At 45.6% G+C, this 20,264-nt stretch overlaps 1 protein-coding gene across 2 annotated transcripts in view; it reads right to left on the bottom strand.

The window, feature by feature from the left end:
- Positions 1-647: 647 nt before the first annotated feature.
- Positions 648-20,264, bottom strand: part of RUBCNL (rubicon like autophagy enhancer) — a 40,131-nt gene continuing 20,514 nt past the window's right edge. For both annotated transcript variants that reach the window (XM_079902817.1, XM_079902818.1), the window contains 10 exons: positions 16,998-17,099; positions 16,481-16,541; positions 15,531-15,660; positions 13,466-13,611; positions 11,941-12,005; positions 6,603-6,841; positions 5,472-5,533; positions 3,748-3,901; positions 2,683-2,773; positions 648-1,517 (listed from right to left, as the gene is read on the bottom strand). In XM_079902817.1, coding sequence (XP_079758943.1) covers positions 1,396-1,517; positions 2,683-2,773; positions 3,748-3,901; positions 5,472-5,533; positions 6,603-6,841; positions 11,941-12,005; positions 13,466-13,611; positions 15,531-15,660; positions 16,481-16,541; positions 16,998-17,099 — 1,172 coding nt within the window. In that variant the 3' untranslated portion in view covers positions 648-1,395. The remainder of the gene's footprint in view (positions 1,518-2,682; positions 2,774-3,747; positions 3,902-5,471; positions 5,534-6,602; positions 6,842-11,940; positions 12,006-13,465; positions 13,612-15,530; positions 15,661-16,480; positions 16,542-16,997; positions 17,100-20,264) is intronic.

Here is a 20,264-nt window from a genome sequence, read left to right as displayed (position 1 = left end):
GAAGACGCCAGATTTATAGTAGACACTCATTTCTTGCAAGTACTCAATATCATCCCACTGAATGAAACACACACACACACACACACACACACACCCCACTGGATGAGCTGAGGGAACGACCTGTCCCACTTTATTGCTTGCCTGTGCTGTTTGACAAGTTCATTCTGAGTAGGTTTACTTACGGTGTGAGAATCCTGGGGACATGACACCACGTTCCAGACTAAAGATGTGCCGAGAAGGGACCCAGCCCCAGGGCCCTTTCTCAAGCAGGAGAAAGTATATAGGAGGTGGAAGAAAAGCATGTAAATATAAGAAATATTAGGAAAAAGAAATTTATGAAGGTTTAGTGATTCACTTAACCTTGTTAATGGAATGTCTATGATTTTAAAGTTATTACTATAATCACATTGTGTTCATTAACAGCATTTCCCCACAGCGTATTTAAGTCTTCAAATATCTTATGGTCAATTTTATGTCTATGAGACAAAACCCTCAAAGTTCTACCCACCCATGCGTCCCTTGACTTTGTGGAACAGAGGTGACAAATAAAGGTTTGATTTGTGCCACCTGAAAGAGCGCCATCTAGAGGCAACTACTTCAAACGGCACCTGCGTACACCGCTAAGCATAAACTCATTTTGACACAGATGTAACTGCAGAAGTAATACGTACCCTCTGTACAAACCCCGGAATAAGTAAATCTGTAAGACTGATACAATTACAAAATGGAATTTAAGTTGGAAAAAAATGCCTGAGCAAACAGAGTTTTGGTTGCCTTTTTGTTCCTTGGAAGTACCAATCCCTTTCACAAAACAAGCTTCACGGGAAGAGGAACTGAGTCATTTGCCTTGTCAGTTACAATTCATAAAAAATAGGCTCCACCATTAGCTAAATACAACTATTCAAATACAATTTAAGAAGTATCAAAAGAAAAAAACCTTAAAAAAACAGTAGCAGCAAAAACATTGAACATCTGTAAACAAAATCACCAGTAACAACCCTAGGCTTAATAACAAAGGATCTGCATTCTTGTAAAATATTAAATATATATAATGAAGAGAATATTGGCCATCTTTTTTCTTACTAGACAACAGTCAGTAATAAAACAATCTTGGGCTTCCCTGGTGGCGCAGTGGTTGAGAGTCCACGTGCCGATGCAGGGGACGCGGGTTCGTGCCCCGGTCCGGGAAGATCCCACGTGCCGCGGAGCGGCTGGGCCCGTGAGCCATGGCCGCTGAGCCTGCGCGTCCGGAGCCTGTGCTCCGCAACGGGAGAAGCCACGGCGGTGAGAGAACCGCAAAAAAAAAAAAAAAAAAAAAAAAATTATAATAATAAAACAATCTTATCAATAGGAGACGTGATCATAACAAGTGTTTCACAGTCTTTCTCACGACAGTCAAGGGCTTGACGTCGCCACAGAGGGCAAACTTTCCAAAAGTCTTCTCCTCGCTGCGATCCTCGCACACCGGGGGCACTCGGAGGCCTGGAAGCACTGCTTGTGAAAGCAAGCCCTGCACGCTGCAAGCAAGGAGGACAGCCGTCAGCTGACAGGTAGCTGGTTTTCTCAAATATGTACAGACGCTCATCCCATCCCAGGGAGAGAGGGGATCTGAACCCAGAAACCAGAGTCTTCCAAAGAGAAGTCAGGCAGGTTGAAACTCAGAGGGACTGTAAAGTCCCCAGTAGGTCATGAGGGCCAGTAGAACATGAGGCTCAGAGAGCTTGATGTCGTGGAGGCTGCAGCGCCTCCCAGATCTGTCCAAAGACCGCCCCCCAGGGTGCTAAGAGTGCATCACCACACCAATGGCTGATGGCTCAGGAGGAAGCATCCCTTCTCGGGAAATGGCTTGATCAAGGTCATGCCCCCTCGCTGGCCCCAGCCCGCATCTAGTGACTGGTCAATATGATGTTTAAAGGCCTGGCTGGCTCTCTTGTCTCCAGTTTGGCAAAATGCCGCAAAACCATCCCAGCTCCCCTGAGATGCACTGAGTCTTCATGGCAACCCCACCACAGTTCAACTTCTCCCTCTGCCCAACCCTGCTGCCTTCATACTCTCGCAGGTGTTGAACCTGAGAAGTGCCCTAGTGAACTTGGGATTGGCTGTGATTCAATTACAAAACAGGGGGGCAGCTGGGGCTTCCCTGGTGGCGCAGTGGTTGAGAGTCCACCTGCCGAGGCAGGGGACGTGGGTTCGTGCCCCGGTTCGGGAAGATCCCACATGCCGCGGAGCGGCTGGGCCCGTGAGCCATGGCTGCTGAGCCTGCGCGTCCGGAGCCTGTGCTCCGCAACGGGAGAGGCCAAAGCAGTGAGAGGCCCGCGTACCGCAAAAAAAAAAAAAAAAAAAAAAAAAAACAGGGGCAGCTGTAACTTGCCCTGATGTAGAAGAATTGGGGGACAGGCCAAACAGGGACCACCTCCTCTCGCCAAACCCTGTTCCATAAGACATCATCCTTTAGTTCTGCCCCACTCAAATTCTCCCCACTGTGCACCCAAACCTTTATTGGCTCCAATTCAACATAGAAGCACACACCAGCATTATTATACTTTAAAGAAATAACACAGTGCTTTAGTTATTAAGCTGTTTTTAAGCTAAGGTTAATTTTGTGCTTAAGTCATCAAACTTAACGTTGCGCTTAAGTTATTAAGCCACTATAAAGCTTAAGGTATTATCGCATTATGATACCTGAACATCTTCTACACGTTGCAGTCTGAAATGGGAAGATGACAGCTGTACTCCGGCAAAATTCACAAATGAAACCCTTTCCTTGACACAGCTGTAAGAATAGGAGTCAAAAAGTGAGAGTCCTCGTTGGTAATGTTTCTCCTGACGCAGAAGCTGAGTTACCACTTTCACAGAACTTTATAAACACCAGTTTTTCCCCCAGGTATTGAAATCTTTTATTCCAGCATCCCCCAGATTGACTGTGGAAGTAACAAGTTTCTGCATTTAAAACGTTTATATAAATTCGTGAATTGCAATTTTCATAGAAGTCAAATGAAACATTCTGCATAGGACAAAAGATATGCCTAAGCAACATATCATATTTGCACAAGGCCACTGAATGTCGTGGATATACGTAACAATTAAAAAGCTTGTCTACGGCAGATGATGTAAAGATTTCAGTTTGGTATTCTATAAGCCAAGACTGTAAACTGCTCTCACTATACAAGAGTTCTAATGACATACAGAGTTCTGTAAACACCAATGTTGAAATGTCTATGATTCTAGCCTCTAGAAGGAACGGGATGCTACATCCTGCCACAATGGAAGAATCAGAACAATAAATGTGCATTTGTTTTGTCTGGAGAAATTGCACATCAGGGCAGTTTGAGGCACCAGAGAAAGATCATGATTTTAAATAGGTGTCCTTAAAGGATCTCATTTTGTTTCTGATAGCTCCCCTGCAACTTGTCAGGCTCTGAAGACACAGAGGTCCTGATCCACTGGATCCTGAGTCTACACAGCTGCATTTGGCACGTCAGGGCAGATGGGAGTCAAGGGAGGCCCCACACAGCACTGGGTGCCCAGACGACAAGTCGCTTGGCCCAGGCTTGCATCCCAGTAAGATGCTCTTGGTCTGGTACTTAACAGCTCCGAACCTCATTTTTTCTCATCCGCAAATAGTGTTGCTGGTACTTTCCTCAGAGTTTGTGAGGGTTAAACGAGGCAAGTGCAGAACAACCTGCCCAGGCCTGGCCACAGAAGGGACAGTTCAGGGATGCACCCACCAGGGCAGACAAACCTCACCTCACAGCTGGCCACGTGCGCGAGGGAAACTTTCAGAATGTCCTTGAGCAAGGGCGCCAGCAGCCCTTTCTTGACCCGGACCAGGTCCTCCAGGGAGAACAGGTTAAGCTTATCAGTCAAGTGTCCTGGCACCTGTTCAAACTCCTTTAATGTGCTGCTGGAAAGGAAACCAAGGGGAAATCAAACCCACCTGACACAGGCAAGGGCAGAAACAGGGGGGTGCTTTTTCCTGGCACTCACACTGAATATTTTGGATTCAACTTTTAAAAAAATAGCCCCAGGAACAAGTTAACTTTACTCTCCTCTTTACATTTTGCCAATCTGCTTGGAAGCCAGGAAGTTAAAATTCCATAAACACCGAATTTCAAAAAGCTGAACAAGAAAAGTGTCTCTGGCAGCCTGCCCATGTGCACGTTGAGCAAAAGAAAACTGAAAATTTGTTTTTCCAGTCCTGAAAACGTGTACTGAGATAAAAATTACCACTTGATTCATTTCCACTAAATTTCACGTCCATCAGCATCACTGAGTGATGCCTCAGGAGAGTTCTATGACTCCCAAACCACTGGTCCAGCACTGAGATTAAGATTCAGGCATCCAGTGCTTCCCTGGTGGCGCAGTGGTTGAGAATCCGCCTGCCGATGCAGGGGACGCGGGTTCGTGCCCCGGTCCGGGAGGATCCCACATGCCGCGGAGCAGCTGGGCCCGTGAGCCATGGCCACTGAGCCTGCGTGTCCGGAGCCTGTGCTCCGCAACGGGAGAGGCCACAACAGTGAGAGGCCCGCGTACTGCAAAAATCTCTGCTAAATTCATGCCTGTGCCTTTATGGACATGGCCTTCAGAAGTTCATCCTCAGGCTATACCTATGGATGTGATCAGAGATTCAGCTAAAGCTTAGTGCTTTTTTTTTTTAATAACAAAAGATATTTAAAATGTATGAGGTGTTCAGTAATAGGACAATACTTAATACCACATCATAGTACAGACTATTACACAGCCAATAAAAGTTGACATGCCTCTCTATCAGCATAGCAACACTAGTCACAATAAGCAAAAGAAAGCAACCCAAGAAGGGTGGATGGGTCCATACAGTGCAGTGTCATTCAGCCTTACAAAGGAAGGACATCCTGACACAGGCCACAGCGTGGGGTGAAGCTTAAAGACATGATACTACGTGAAATAAGCCAGTCACAAAATGACAAATACTGTTCGATTCCACTCATATGAGGTACTTGGAATAGTCAAAATCATAGAGGCAGAAAAGAGAAGGGTGGTTCCCATGGGCTGGGGGAATGGAGGCTGGGGAGATGGTGTTGAATGGGTACAGAGCTTCCGTTTTACAAGATGAAAAGAGTTCTGTGGTGATGGTTGGCCAGCAATGTGAACTTAACCCCTTAACTGGACACTTACAAAGGGTTAGGATGGTAAATTCTATGTTATGTGTATTTTATTGCAATTTAAAATGATGATAATAATAATAATAGCCCACTGGCTAGAGCTGTTTCATCCTTATACTGGTCCATTCTTCTTAACATGTTAAATTCCCTGCTAGTGAGTTAGAAGGCTTAGCAACACTCAAGAGGGGGTCCGCATCCCCAAGGAGAGTCACAAGGTGACTGCTATGTACTGGAGGAGCTGGGCCTGGAGGCACAAAGGATCAGCAAGTGCGTGGGGTTATCAGACCTCCCATTCACAGGCCCGCCCGCCCGCCCAGCCAGCAGTAGCACCTTTCAGCAAACCTGCAGGTCTTCAACAGCTTCCTGATGTGAAATAGCTGCTCCTGGATTTCCTGATGTGAGGAACCAAACAGGGGGAAAAGTAAATGTGATGAAATAACACTGGAGGTATATGTACACGTGTAGCTGATTCACTTTGTGATACAGCAGAAACTAACACACCATTGTAAAGCAATTCTACTCCATTAAAGATGTAAAAAAAAAACACTGGAAAGGTACAAGTCAAAATTAAATGTTATTTCTAACCTTGAAATGCTACAACTCTAGAAAATAAGCTTTCGAAATACACAGTCTTTATAGCAGGGGTTCATTACTGAGTCCAGAGATCTACAGAGGGTCCAGGAGGGACCCAGGTCTCGGGGAACCTGAAGCTTATACAATGCTGGGGGCCTTCTTTAAGAAAAACACCAAACTATATACAAAAGGAGGAGGTCCTGTGATTTGAGACACCATGGATGAACCTGGAGGACATTATGCTAAGTGAGATAAACCAGACACAGAAAGACGAAAACTGCATGATCTCACTTATATGTGGAATCTAAAAAAGTCAGGTACATAAAAGCAGAGACTAGAAGGGTGGTTCCTAGGGAGGAAGAAGTGAGGGAAATGGGGGGATGCTGGTCCAGGGTACAGAGTTTCAGTTACGTAGGAAAAGTCTAGAGACCTCATGGATAGCATGATGACTACAGTTCACGAGACTATATTAAATACTGGAAATCTGCTGAGAGTAAATTTCAGGTGTTCTTACCACACACACCCAACAGGTAACTGTGTGGGGGGATGGATACGTTCATTAGCTTGACTAGCAATCATTTCACCACGTATACGTATACCAAATCGTCATGTTGTACACCTTAAACACATACAATTTTTATTCAAGAGAGAATAAAATTCAAAAGCTAGGCATAAATGAAAACTACGCATAAATGTGAAATTTGGTTTGGGACCACGGAAAGAACCCAAGCAGACGAGGGTCTCTGAAGCGTAAGTTCCATCCGCTGGATGGTAAATCCGCCCCTTTGAGGGTCTGTCTGGAGGCCCTGAGCTGGGGGAGATGTCCATCTGCTGCCACAGGACCCTTTCAGCCACTGGACTCCCTTCCCCGGAAAGGCAGTTGCTCACCCTCACTCTGTCCAGCTCCTTGGCCTTCGTATACAGGCCGTGGCCCACGTGCAGCAAGTTGAAGATGGGCTGGTACCATATGCTATCCAGCAGCCGTTTGGAGAAATTGCTGACGTAGTACCTCCTGAAGTCCCACAGCCTGAGGATGCGGGCCGGGATGCACGACTCCGCGTACGAGTGGCAGCAGTCACAGAAATACTTGCCCAGGTATTCGCAGTACCGGAGCCGCTTCACAAATTCTGCGGGACACACGGAAGGATGAGCACTGATCGCCTGACGCTGGAAACCCACCCTTGCCTGTCCCCACCTCCAATTCCCTCCCAAGGGCAAGACTCCGCTCGCTGTTTTCAGGACGCTGAAGCCATGCTGGGGAAGCTCCGGCAGACACGGGAGGCCTCGAGTCATGGCCGTTCATGAGCTTTGCTTTCGTGTAACAGATGTCGGGAAATAGAACCCTCCCGAAACACTCTGGGATTTGGAAGATGGGCCTTTTAAACTGACGTGTGGTCAAAAGAATATGAGATTCAGGGTCTGGGGATTTGGTGGGAGTCCAGCCTCAACCCCTTACTGGCAGGAAGACTCTTATAAGCCCGAATCTCTTCGGGCTAACGGTCCTGAAGCCACGAAAACAACTCAGAACTGGATTCCGTGATATCACACATATGAAACATGCTTTGGAAATGATAACGCACGTTACGTAGACTGTTAGGAAGTAGCACCCCAAAGAGTTCTTGAATAAATCGGTGAGGAAAGAAATAAAAACACGCACAAAGGCTGGGAATACATAGGAAGAGGAAACACAGCCAGTAAAGCTGTAAAAAACACTCAGTAACAAAGACATGCATATAAAATGAGTGAAAACTTGGCTTTGACTCAGACTGTCACACATTTAAGAGATCCAGAGCTGGTGAGGTGCAGCGTGGTGGGCGCTCACCCACAGGGCTGACAGGAGAGGCTGCCTTTTAGGACATTTCCGTGATACAGTTCAATTCTTAAACAGGAGGCAGTCATCTTAATTCTGCAGCATTAGACAGAAACGCTAACTGGCACGTGTGGCAATAGAGAAAATCGTTCATTACAGCACATTTATAATCGATGGGGGGGGCGCGATCTAAGTATCCATTAAGAAGCAACTGGTTAGATAAGCGCGGCGCACTCAACAGTGAGATGCCCGGGGGTCTATGAAATACAGGGAAGAGTGCGGGCAGTGGCCGTGCAGGTATAGGTGTGTATTATGTGATCTGTGTCTTGTTTTTAAAAATAACCACACACGGTCCAAAAAAGTGCCCACCAAAAAGCCATCACTGAATACTTCTAGAGGGTGGGGGAAAGAAAGGAGTTTTGCTCTTTGCACTTTTTAATTTGCTAAAATGAACATGCATTGCTTTTGGAGATATTGTTAATAAAACATATTGACAAACAGTAAGTATAGAAATTAATGCAGCCAATACCTGGGTGCCCACCACCCGGCTTAAGAAAGAAAATGGCAGTTCAGTTAAGCCTCCTACGCGCTCCTCCCTCAAGCCTAGGGTCTAAGATGAGCCGACATTTATCATTCATGAAGGAAGCTGATTTTCTCCTTAAGGCGCATCACAGCCTTCCTGTGCTTAGGAACACTGGACAGCATTTCAGCACTATGCTTGGGGCCATTTTAAACAGCTGAAACCACCCCAAAATGCAAAAATGTAAAAACACATGGCACTAAATAAACTGTGAGAAGGACTTGTTTACAGCATGAGAGCTGAAAGAAGGAGGCAGAGCTGCCTTGTTCAATTTCAGCTGAGAGCAAGTGCACCGGGCAACTCACATTTCGGGCGATAAATTTTTCGGTGCTTTGCACGTACCTGTGAATGCCTGTGAAAACCCCGTGAGCACTGATTTTGGAGTCACAAGTAAATTTTAGGGAGTAGGCAAATTTGCAAATACGGAATTTGTGAGCGATGAGGGCCAACAGTAAGTACATATGTACACACGCTATTATCAAACTCTAACATATAACACTCCTCTAGGGTTGACAAATTATTTGTGAAGAACTTAGTAAGTGCTTAATGATTCATGTCTGAGCTCTCACATTTGAAACTTTGAAAAGTCTACTGTACTGAGTCTATTTCCCACCTTGGATTAGGATCTCTGATATGAAGAATAATGAGTATTATTTTGCGTATGATAGGGCCTCAACACGTTTTATATTAAACGGGAAAAACACAGGCATATCCTGGCCCCTGAACTCCATTTTTCTGATCGAACTTAGCAAGACGTGAAGACAGAGGAGGACAGAAGGGGCCAGTGCATTTTCCTGTTAGAATGCATCTTTCTCTAACATCTAAAATCCTAACGTTTCAACATCCAGCCACTCATTCACCAAATTTCATTGAATGCATACTAAGCATTATACTATCAATACAGAACGAATTACGTCCATCTCTTTTGGTTTCCTCAGTCCTTGAATTAAAACAGAACAAAACAGAGCACGCTAAACCAGCGGTTCTCGACCAGGAGTGATTTTCCCCCTAAGGGACATATGGAAATGTCTAGAGACAATTTTGGTTGTCACCACTGGGGAGCTGCTAGAGGCACCTAGGGATGCTGCCCAACTTCCTACAACTCACGGGGTAGTCTCCCCCATGCCCCTCACAACAACGCACAGCATAGCCTCTCCCACCCCATCCCCCACACATAACAAAGTCAGCAGCACTGAGGTTGAGAAACTCTGCTCTAAGCCACAGTTGTCCTCATCTCAGGAAAAGTCAGGGTCATAGAAAAACAATAAGAGGGAAAAGCTCTAGAACAGCGCTGTCCAACAGAGCTTTCTGTGAGGACAGAAACGTTCTTGATCTGTGCTGTCCTGATACAGTCACTACTGGCCAGAGGCGGCTGCTAGGCACTTGAAATGTGACCCGTGTGCTTGAGGAACTGGATTTTTAATTTTAATTAATTTTAATTTTCAGTAGCCACAGGGGCTAGTGGCTACCATACTGGACAGTTCAGTTCTAGAATAAAGCTGACTAAAGAGAAATAATGACGAAATGCAATGTATGAAACTTGGTGGACAAATTAGCTATAAACATCATCTTGAGGACCACGAATGAATCTGGACTAGTATTAGACAATATTAGAGAATCGTTATTAATTTTCTTTGGTGGGATAACTGTTCGTCATCCTTATTTTTAGGACCTGCTAAAGGGTAAAATACCATCCTTTCTGCTGCTTACGTTTCAAATGATTCAGTTTGTGTGAGATTGGAGGAGAGTAAGAAGACACGACAACCAAATTGAGTGTGGAATTCTGGATTGGACCCCGGAATGGATAGCGGTCATTAGTGAAACCCAAATAAACACTGTAGGTTAGTTACTAGGATTGTATCAATGCTAATGTATCAGTTTTAATAATTATACTATGATTATTATAAGGTGAAGGGTGGGTGAAGGGTATATGGGTTGTGCCTGTACTATTTTTGCAACTCCTCTGTAAGTCTAAAAATATCTCAAAATGAAAAGTTAAAATTATCCTAAGAACTATAGGAAGTTCGCGGGAAAAGTCCAAAATGATTTCCACGGTTGCTAACGCTCCTGCCGTCTGTGCTCTGCCTACCTCTGCGGCATGTTGTCTGATCTTGTTCCTACTCTCCAGTCATATAGGACTTCTTTGCAGTAGCCTTGGGCCCTTTACATATGGTGACCCCCCCCAACCCGTACATACACACACACACACACTCTCTCTCCCCCTCCCCCTCCCCCTCCCTCTCCTTTGGGGACAATCACTTCCTTATGAAACCTTTCACTCCCAGCCCCCCCGAGCCCAGATTAAGTTCCCTGGCTGTAAATCCCACAGCACACTTGCCTTTCTCTTTTGTCGCAGGCATCGCCCTGTTATTTACTTGGCTGATGACTTCCTGTCAGCAAGCTTCGTGAGGGAAGGACCATGCTGTTATCAGTGGTGCAGGCCTACGTCCCCACATGTGAACAAACTCTGGGAAGTACTTTAAAAGTTGGTGGAATCATAGGCACGCATTCACACTTTCTGAGTCATGCATTCAATATCTACTGAGGCACCAGGATACAGTGGTTAACCAAGGAGACATGGTCCCCACTAGACTAGCGGGGAAGAGGGTCATTCAAAGAAAATTAGTTACAACTGTGACACATGGCAGGCGTTACCATTCAGCATGGCAGAAGGAAGTTCGGATAGATTCCTGCTTTCTATTTTTATTTCTTGAGGTGGAGATGCTCAAAGTCTTTTTCCTTCCAAGATTGCCTATCAAAGGAACGCTTTCCCACAAAGCTCCTTTCCCAACCTTCTCAGGTTAGACCTATGGATGCCTTCACAGCAAAACAAGTGATTCCCAGTCTCAAGAGAGCAACTCGCCTTTCTGACGGGGTGAGACCTAATTTTCTAGGCCCTGGGGCCACTCCCTGAAACCCTCTTAGAGGAGTCTGGCTAGCTCCTGCATAAGCCATTCAGTCATTCAACAAACATCTTCTGAGTCCCAACTGTGTGCCAGGTATGCTTGTAGGAGCAATAGATAAAGCAATGGATAAAACAGACCACATATCTGTCCTCATGGAACTAGAGTCTTCTGACGGAGACAGACAATAATAAGAAAAATCAGTAAAATAGGAAAGAATATTTTAGGGAGATAAGTGGTTGAATAAAAATTAGAAAGGAAGGGGAATATAAAGTGTGTATGTGTGTGTTTGTGGCCAGGAGGGTGGTGAGGTGGACAGTTTCGATAGGGTAGCCAGGGAAGATCTGTGAATGAAGATGGGACGGAAGGAAGAGAACCAGTCAGGGGGATGCTGTAGGGAGGGCATTCCAGGGAGAGGGAAGCACAAATGCAAATCCCTGAGTCAGGAGAGAGCCTGCCGCCTTCAAGGACCGACAGGGAGGCCCTGTGGCTGGAGCTCAATGCCCGACGGGGAGAAAGCTAGGAGATAAGAGTCGGAGAGGTAATGGGCAGTCACAGAGCCTTGTAGGTCACGGTGGCCTCTTCACGAAAGAGAGGACAGCATCATGAAGCGCCTATAACTTCTCATCAAAGGCATCTCTGACAAAAACAATGCACCGCCCAACTCTGATGTATAGAGGGATAAACAGGAAATATAAGAATTGGTTATTTGGGGGTGCTTTTTAACTTACAGTATTTAAAAATGCAAGGGTATGGATATGAAATTATGTAAATTTCATTCACATGCTTATGAATCAAACCATTGTTGAACAGAAGATTTGTTGCTGTGTAATTATTGCTTGTATGCATTTGAGAGAAAAATATACCCATACTTATGTTTTAAGAAAACAATGTTATCACCTAATAAGCAGGCAACCCATTATCCATACTTACTAGGTTCTATCGGAGTTCCACAGCCAGCACAGAAGAAATTTTGGGCTGCTACCATGAGATCCCTCCTGAGGGCAGAAAATGATAAGAGTTACATTTCAGAAAAGGCCAAGGGGGCATTTTTCACTGATTGGAAGAGAAATTGACATCATCGTACTTTTCTTGGCTTAATTTTATCATTTTTCATTTGGGAAAGAAATAGAATTATTCAGTAGAGTTTTCTAGTTGAAATCTCTCGGTCTTTTAAAAGCCTCTGCTACCACCAAAGCAGAAGTCGGTATCACGAGTAACTATTCCACCGAGGGGTCCTTAGAGACGTCTCACTGGACATACACAGGATTCTCTCTCCACGGAGAACTAGAGGCACATAATATACAGGAGAAAGTTCAGGGGTACGAGACACCAAGAGATGATGCACTCGGGCAGTTTACAGATGGACCCAAAGACATTTAGATGAATAAGAGGTAATGTAAGACGATGCTATCAAACATTTTTGGTGAAAGATAGTCTACTGAAGTGTTTGCTATTGAACTGTGAGCGTCACAGTTCCACATGGGATTTGGAAATATGGAGAAAGTTGTAAATTTTTAATACAGATTAGGGTCAGCAAAAGTGGCCACGGTAAAAATACGTGGAACCCTACTCATGTGCGTTTGAGAGGACCCAGGGAAATCCCAGAGGAAAGACATCCCACACCAAGGGAAATGACCCCTCAACAAGGCTTGGAGAGGGGGCTCTTCTGCCCAAGCAGCCCCAGAGAACTTCCTGGCATTCTCTTGAAAGAAAAAAATAAAGTCAGTCTATAAGGCACCTCCACAGGGAAGGCAATGACCCTTACCAGTCCCTTCATAACACTGCAGTTTGTACACTGTATTAAATACCAACCAAGAGGAGTGAAAAAAACTGTACTTCGTTACAATGTCCCTTTGTCTACAATGTCATTTAGTCTCACAATAAACACTACTTTAAATTATTATATATATTTATATACAATGTATTTATTTCCTTTTTTTGCACCATCTTAGTTTTTTTGTCTTTTAGGATTTCGTTACTTCATAGAGAACAAAGATATTTTTATTTGCATTCTGTTATGTTTCTTAACTAGAGGTGCGCTTTTCAAGATTAAATTTTCCTTTAAAAAAAGTAATTCATTGATTTTTACTTCACATTGCACTGGAAAATAGTGGGCTAGTCTTAAAATTACTGTATGTAATTTTTAAAGCTCACTATTAGCCACTTAATATGAGCCTATTTACTTTTCAATTGTTATGTAATGTTCATAATTAAGGACACATAGTTAAATTCTCAAGTTGTCAAAACTTACAGAACCCAAAAGCCCATGATAAACAGGGTGCCAAGAAAGCTAGCTCAGAAAAATATGCCCAACTTTACTCTTCCTAAAACAAATTTTTCTTTGTCCCTTGGTATATTATTTTTTGCCTTCACCTATTTTCAGAACGAGTCAGGCGGGACCCATCACAACTTGCTTTAACTGGACTGGAGGGTCCAAGCAGCAACCCAGACTTACTTGAGTGGTGGATGAACATTAAATATGATTTGAAACCTAGGGGGCGCCCAGTCTCCAGTCCCTCTGATCCTCGACTTCAATTTAATTTCCTGTACTACATCCGTGCTGGATTCAAAGTCTTTCTGGACACATTCTTCATTTACAACCTGCATAAATAACCCAGAAGAGGATTTAGGAGCAACAGGCATATTTCAGGAACTGAAATAAAAGAACATTCAGGGCTTCCCTGGTGGCGCGGTGGTTGAGAGTCCGCCTGCCGATGCAGGGGACACGGGTTCGAGCCCCGGTCTGGGAAGATCCTGCATGCCGTGGAGCGGCTGGGCCCGTGAGCCATGGCCGCTGGGCCTGCACGTCTGGAGCCTGTGCTCCGCAACGGGAGAGGCCACAACAGTGAGAGGCCCGCGTACCGCAAAAAAAAAAAAAAAAAAAAAAAGAACATTCAAATGTGTTTGCAACATTAAAATTTACCTTGAGAAATGAAAACTGCTTTCATCTGAACTAAAGGACCTGGGCAGAGCCCTCCCTGTACTTAAAACCCTCTGCAGGAGAATTGCTTAAGACATCACGCAGCTGAGATCACTTTGCTTGGTATTTTCAGTTAGTTCTTTTGTTTCCAGACTTCAGATTGCTGTAAGTAGGTCAGTGTGACCTGGAATGCTTTCCTGCACAGCAGAACCTTACCCTGCTTAGTCAATAGGCTGACAAACGGTGCGGATCAGAATCCCCTGTTGTAGTCAGACTTTTCCAGAAGCAGCTCTCTGCAGACACTTGCCGGCTTATACAGGTGCAGAGGCACCTCTCCCAACCATTATACTTTCCTCTTAGCATCTAAAATCCAAACTCCTGAACTTAGCATCTATGCCCTCCATAGTTTGGTCACTTTTGAGCTTAATTTCCAAGGAAGATTAAGATTAACTGTCCCCAAAACACACCCAGCTACACACAAACACACGTTTTCCAACCACACCGAATCACTCTGCTCAAGAAACACACCATGTGGACTTCCCTGGTGGAGCAGCAGTTAAGAATCCGCCTGCCAATGTGGGGGACACAGGTTCAATGCCTGGTCCGGGAAGGTCCCACATGCCGCGGAGCAACTAAGCCCGTGCGCCACAACTACTGAGCCTGCACTCTAGAGCCCGCGAGTCACAACTACTGAGCCCACGTGTCACAACTACTGAAGCCCGCGCGCCTAGAGCCTGTGCTCCGCAACAAGAGAAGCCACCGCAATGAGAAGCCCACGCACCGCAACAAAGAGCAGCGCCCGCTCACTGCAACCAGAGAAAAGCCCGCCAGAAGAAACAAAGACCCAATGCAGCCAAAGATAACTAAATTAATTAATTTTTTAAAATATTAAGAAAAAAAAGAAACACACCATGCAGACTTCCCTGGCGGTCCAGTGGTTAAGACTCTGAGCTTCCACTGCAGGGGGCTCAGGTTTGATCCCTGGCTGGGGAACTAAGATCTCGCATGCCCTGTGGTGTGGCCAAAAAAATAAAAAGGGAAACACACCCCGCACCTCCCTGTCACTTTTGCTCCAGCTGCCCTTTGCCAAGAGTGCCCTTCACGTGCCCCTACCTGCTACAGTTCTGCCTGGCCTGACGCTTACCTTGAATTCTGAGATCGCCTATCAGCCTTCCCAAGTTCCCCTGATGAAATGGAACACTGCCTTCCCTGCACTTCCAGAGTGCTTTTCTCCCACCCCGACTTTAGCCTCTGCCACAGAGTCCTCTGCCGCGGTGGGTGGCCTGCTCGGCAGGCAGTGTGGAAGGGAACCAGCCTGGGCTTTCAAACGAGGCAGCCTGGGGCTCGACTCCCGCCGCTCTACCACTGACCAGCCCCACTGAGGGTCTGGAACTAAAATAACAGTAGCATCTACCTAATAGGAGACTTGTGAGGATTAAAACATGAATTGCTGAGCACAGACCCTGGTGCATCACAAGCGCTCAATAAACATCAGATCCATCAGCACCCAGCAACAAAGACAGAAACATCTGATGTGAACAGCAGGCAAAATGAGAATTTAGGAACCTTTGATTCAAGGTCAACTTCTGTTGATACTTACTATGGAGCCAGCTGCGTTCAGGGAGCCTGCCAGCTGATAATTAACTTCTGACATCCAGCACTTCCTGAAGAGGTGGTATAACTCTTTGGCTATTAGCTCAGCCGAATTGAAGTTTGGCTCATAAACGACACTAAAATGGAAGAGATGCAAAAATGGAACACTATATTCACGACCGTATATTTTACGGTCTTGTGCTTCAGGTTTTCAACTCTCCTTCCTTCTCCAAAAACCAGAGGAGGTGTCATACAACAGACCGTGCATCTTACCGTGACCACCGACGGTTATCTTACTTGACTCAATGCCTCCACGCTCAACAGGGCAGCTTGTGTTTTTTGAGGGTACCAAGGGGAGGGATGGTGAAAAGAGCACCAGATGTAGAGTCAGAAGACCTGAGCGCAAGCCCTACCTCTGCTCTTTAACAGCACGGCGTCCTGAGGCACATCTCGTCCGAACCTCAGTTTCTGCATCCATAAAATGGGGTTTAAGAAAACCCGCCCATCCCACCCATGAGGATTAATGAGAATGTGTACAAGAGTCTTTGAAAGGGGCTTCCCTGGTGGCGCAGTGGTTGAGAGTCCGCCTGCCGATGCAGGGGACACGAGTTCATGCCCCGGTCCGGGAGGATCCCACATGCCGCGGAGCGGCTGGGCCCGTGAGCCATGGCTGCTGAGCCTGCACATCCGGAGCCTGTGCTCCGCAACGGGAGAGGCCGCAGCAGTGAGAGGCCCGTGTACCGCAAAAAAAAAAAAAAAAAAAAAAAAAAAAAACACTTAAAAAAAAAAGTCTTTGAAACACTCTAAAAACACTGTAGGAACTTTAGTAGTGATGGCTTCATTTCTAAGCAGTAATCCTTGTTATTGGAACTGGCTGAATGGGGCCCAAGATGTCAGAGGCCTGGGGTCTACAGAGCCTCAGAGGTGATGGCCCGGGGGTCTGCGTGCAGATGATACCTCTTAGAGGAGCTGCAGGAACATCCACAGGTCTCTGTGGTATTGCTGAAATCTCCAAGTTCTGTGGGAAAATCAAAGAAAGGGTAGTGAGGTCTTTTAATCTGTTTCACCTCATCGCAGTCAAGTTTATGAGAACACAGCAAGAGCTGCCTGCATCTGAGAAGGGACCAATTATTCAGCATCTCCATACTTCACATTCTTTTGTGTTTCTGCTATGAGACCACAGCTAATGACCAAAGATGGGATTTCAAAATATGCCCATCTGAAATTTCATCAAAATATAACTGAGGCGCCAAACAGATATCGGACCATAACGAGCACCTGCTTTTGCATTCAAATCTACAAATGAGATGAGAGATTAATATCGACACATCTTATTTTTTATATCAGGGACATTGTCTGATCTTGGGAGGAGCTTCTCTGAATGCCACGTAAGGTGGTACTGTGTGTGAAGAGTGCCAGTATGTATGTGGGGAGGAGGGTACCTAGTCACAGATCATGAGTTTCCGAATCTTACCTACGATAACGAATTCATCCAAGTCACATTTGCAGTCATCCTTCATCACATCACAGTAAGTAGGTGTTTCAACCACTGGGCTGACCTGTAACACAGCACAACCTAGAAGAAGAAAGGAAGGAGATTTCATCAACAAGAAGAAAAAGGACTGCCCAACCTGCAACACCCAGCTAAATCGAAATTGGGGAATGAAAGGGCTAGTTGATTTTTTTTTAATTTTAACATTCAGCTGTAAGAATTAAAAAGTACAGGGAGCTCTTTTTGTGTTGTTCTTATATTTACATGATTAAGTGAAACAGACTGCTGAGTCTATTGGGGTCCCTAGGAGTATTCTGCCTACTTTTATGTAAGTTTGAAAATGTCCATAATACAGTGTTTCACAAAATGAAAGAGGGGGAAAAACACTTTTTTTTTCACAGTGAGGCAAAAAGTATAGGTGACAAACATTGTACTGGGTTGAACATGTCCCCCAAAATCATGTCTACCCAGAACCTGTGAATGTGACCTGATTTGGAAATAGGGTCATTGCATTGTAATCAAGTTAAGCTGAGGTCGTACTGGATCAGGGCAAGCCCTAGATCCAATACGACTGGTGTCATAAAAAGAGGGAGATGTGGACACAGACACAGATATTCGGAGAAAGAATATCCTGTGAAGATGGAGGCAGAGACTGGAGGGATGTGTCCTCACACCAAGGAACATCAAGGATCCCCAGCAACTGACAGAAGCCAGGAGACAGGCGTGGCCCAGAGCCTCTGGAAGGAACCAACCTTTCCAACAACTTCATGGCTGACCTCTGGCCTCCACGACTGTGAGAGGCTAAATTTCTGTTGTCTTACATCACCCAGTTTGTCATATTTGGCTACAGGAGTCCCAGGAAACGAATACAAACACGTTTATGCTTTTCTATCCCTAATACCAGTTTGGGGGATTATCCCAAGAATGTCATTAAACAGAGGGGAAAAAGTGGAAGAGGAAGGTTTTGATCACCAAGGAGCTATCTGCAGTCCTTTTAAAGTGTTAAAATATTGAAAGCTACCTAAATGCCAAAGAATTGGGAAATGGTTTTGCAAATCATGCTATTACCTCAAGAAACACCCTCACTGAACAATGTGATCATTGAAAAACCGTTCTAGCTGGGAGACAATCAACTTCTCAGCTTGCTTTCCTCATGGGTTAAATGGGGACAATTTCACCCACCTCTGTGTTTCTCACACTCTTTCGATCATGGTCAGCAGTAACATACAATTTACATAGCAACCTAGTACAGGCACAAAAATAGACTTAACTGATAAAGTTCCAGGAAGCATCGCTCCCCCTATGTGAGGTGCATGCTGATACTGTCTAGTTTTTCGTTTTTTGTTTTTAATACTCTCTTTATCAACCTGCAATTTGTTGAACGCCTGCCTTACCTCATGGAGTAACCTCTATGACCATAAATGTCACAAGAGTGATAAAAGATAAATATTTTTATCTGTGTGGTAGAAATATTTTTAAATTTCATTTCACATATTCATATTTTTAAAAAATTTCAGCTAAGGGCTTCCCTGGTGGCGCAGTGGTTGAGAGTCCGCCTGCCGATGCAGGGGACACGGGTTCGTGCCCCGGTCGGGGAAGATCCCACATGCCACGGAGCGGCTGGGCCTGTGAGCCATGGCCGCTGAGCCTGCGCGTCCGGAGCCTGTGCTCCGCAACGGGAGGGGCCACAACAGTGAGAGGCCCGCGTACCGGAAAAACAAAAACAAAAAAAACAAAAACAAAATTTCAGCTAAGCATGAGCTTCCAGTCAACCATTCAACAAATATTTATAAAATATTTCAGGCCAGGCACTATATTGAATGCAAATATAAATAAGACAAATTCTAATCTCTCAAAGAGCTTAAGACCTCATGAGGGGGCTGAGACACCAACACACTTAACCACAAGAAAGCAAGGTGTGTGTCGTGGGCCTTCAGAAGTTCAGAGGTCGGGGGAGCCATGCACATAGATAATCACAGAGCATCCTGGAGCACAGCTTGTGATTCATTTCCCATGAATGGTACCTCTGCCCTGTGACACAAATCGGGGAGCATGCCACAGAGCTCGTAGCGGGAGATTGCTTTTGAAGAATGGGAAGGAGGAAGGAACTAGTGTGCTGTTCCTGGGGAACCGGCAATCCAGGGGAGCCCAGGGAAGCAAAGGGAGGGAGGCAGGGGCTTATGAAAAATGTCTGCCAGCGAGTAGAACAGGCTAGTAAAACCGGAGCGCACGGTACAGCACAGGGAAGCAAATGGCGGGAGATGCCTGTTGGAGAGGCAGGGAGCAGGTGGCCACCAAAGGCTGAAACCCCAGGGTAAATTGTGGAACAAACTCAGCAGGCCATTTTAGAGGATTAGAAGCTGTGTTCTAGGAGAACAGATGTGTGTAGAATCAACGAGGGGAAAGAGGCTGAAAGTAAAGAGAGAAAATCAAAGACAGCAAACGTACACGGAGGACCTAGATGCAGCTGTTACAGAATGACTGGCCAGAGGCTGCTGTGATGGTCCAGGTGAAAGGTGGGACTGGGGCACAGGTGGCAGGATGTTGTATTACTGTTAAGTCAAGACTGATTTTTTTCCCTTGTAGAAACAGGACGGAGCATGGGCATGAGGAAGAAGAGGCACAGGTAGGGCCCCGTGTACAGGAATACGAATCCCTTCTTTTCTCCCCACGGGTGGCCTCAAGGGGGACCATGGTCCATATCACATTCCCCGGCTCCCCTGGCCACCGCTGGCTGACCAGTTGTGGACACCCCGTCAAAGCAGGCCCAGCCAGGTGCTGTTCCCTGGGAATGTGGACTTGGGGTCCTGAAAGGCTAGGTTGAGCCGTGAGACCCTGACTGAGCCATCAGGGGGACTGCCGAGCTGAAACCAGATGCTAGGGGGAGGGTAGAAGTCTAGCCGCAGGAAAAGGAGAAGGAAACAACTGCACGAAGAGAAGTAATGAGAAGCCACAAAACCCCAGAAAAGACAGATGCCAGAGCTGCCTCTCTACTGGTCAGTGCTGTACTGGCCACCACTGGGTCCGATGAGGATGCTTTGTAAACTTTTTATAAAAAAATCCCTGTAAATTTGAGCGAGGTAGTCTATTCGACATCTATTGATCGTGCACCTGCGTTGTGCTACACACGGAGCTGGTGCCTCCCTCGTCACTGGAAGGTTCCTGATTAAGATGCTAAGTAAAGGCAGTCCCAGCGAAAAGGAGGCTTTAGTTTTCATTTTTTTTTGAAAGGAGGGGGGTTGTAAGGGA

The sequence above is a fragment of the Stenella coeruleoalba genome, assembly GCF_951394435.1.
Source record: "Stenella coeruleoalba genome assembly, chromosome: 18".
Taxonomy (NCBI): Eukaryota; Metazoa; Chordata; class Mammalia; order Artiodactyla; family Delphinidae; genus Stenella; species Stenella coeruleoalba.
This window is presented reverse-complemented; position numbering and strand designations above follow the sequence as displayed.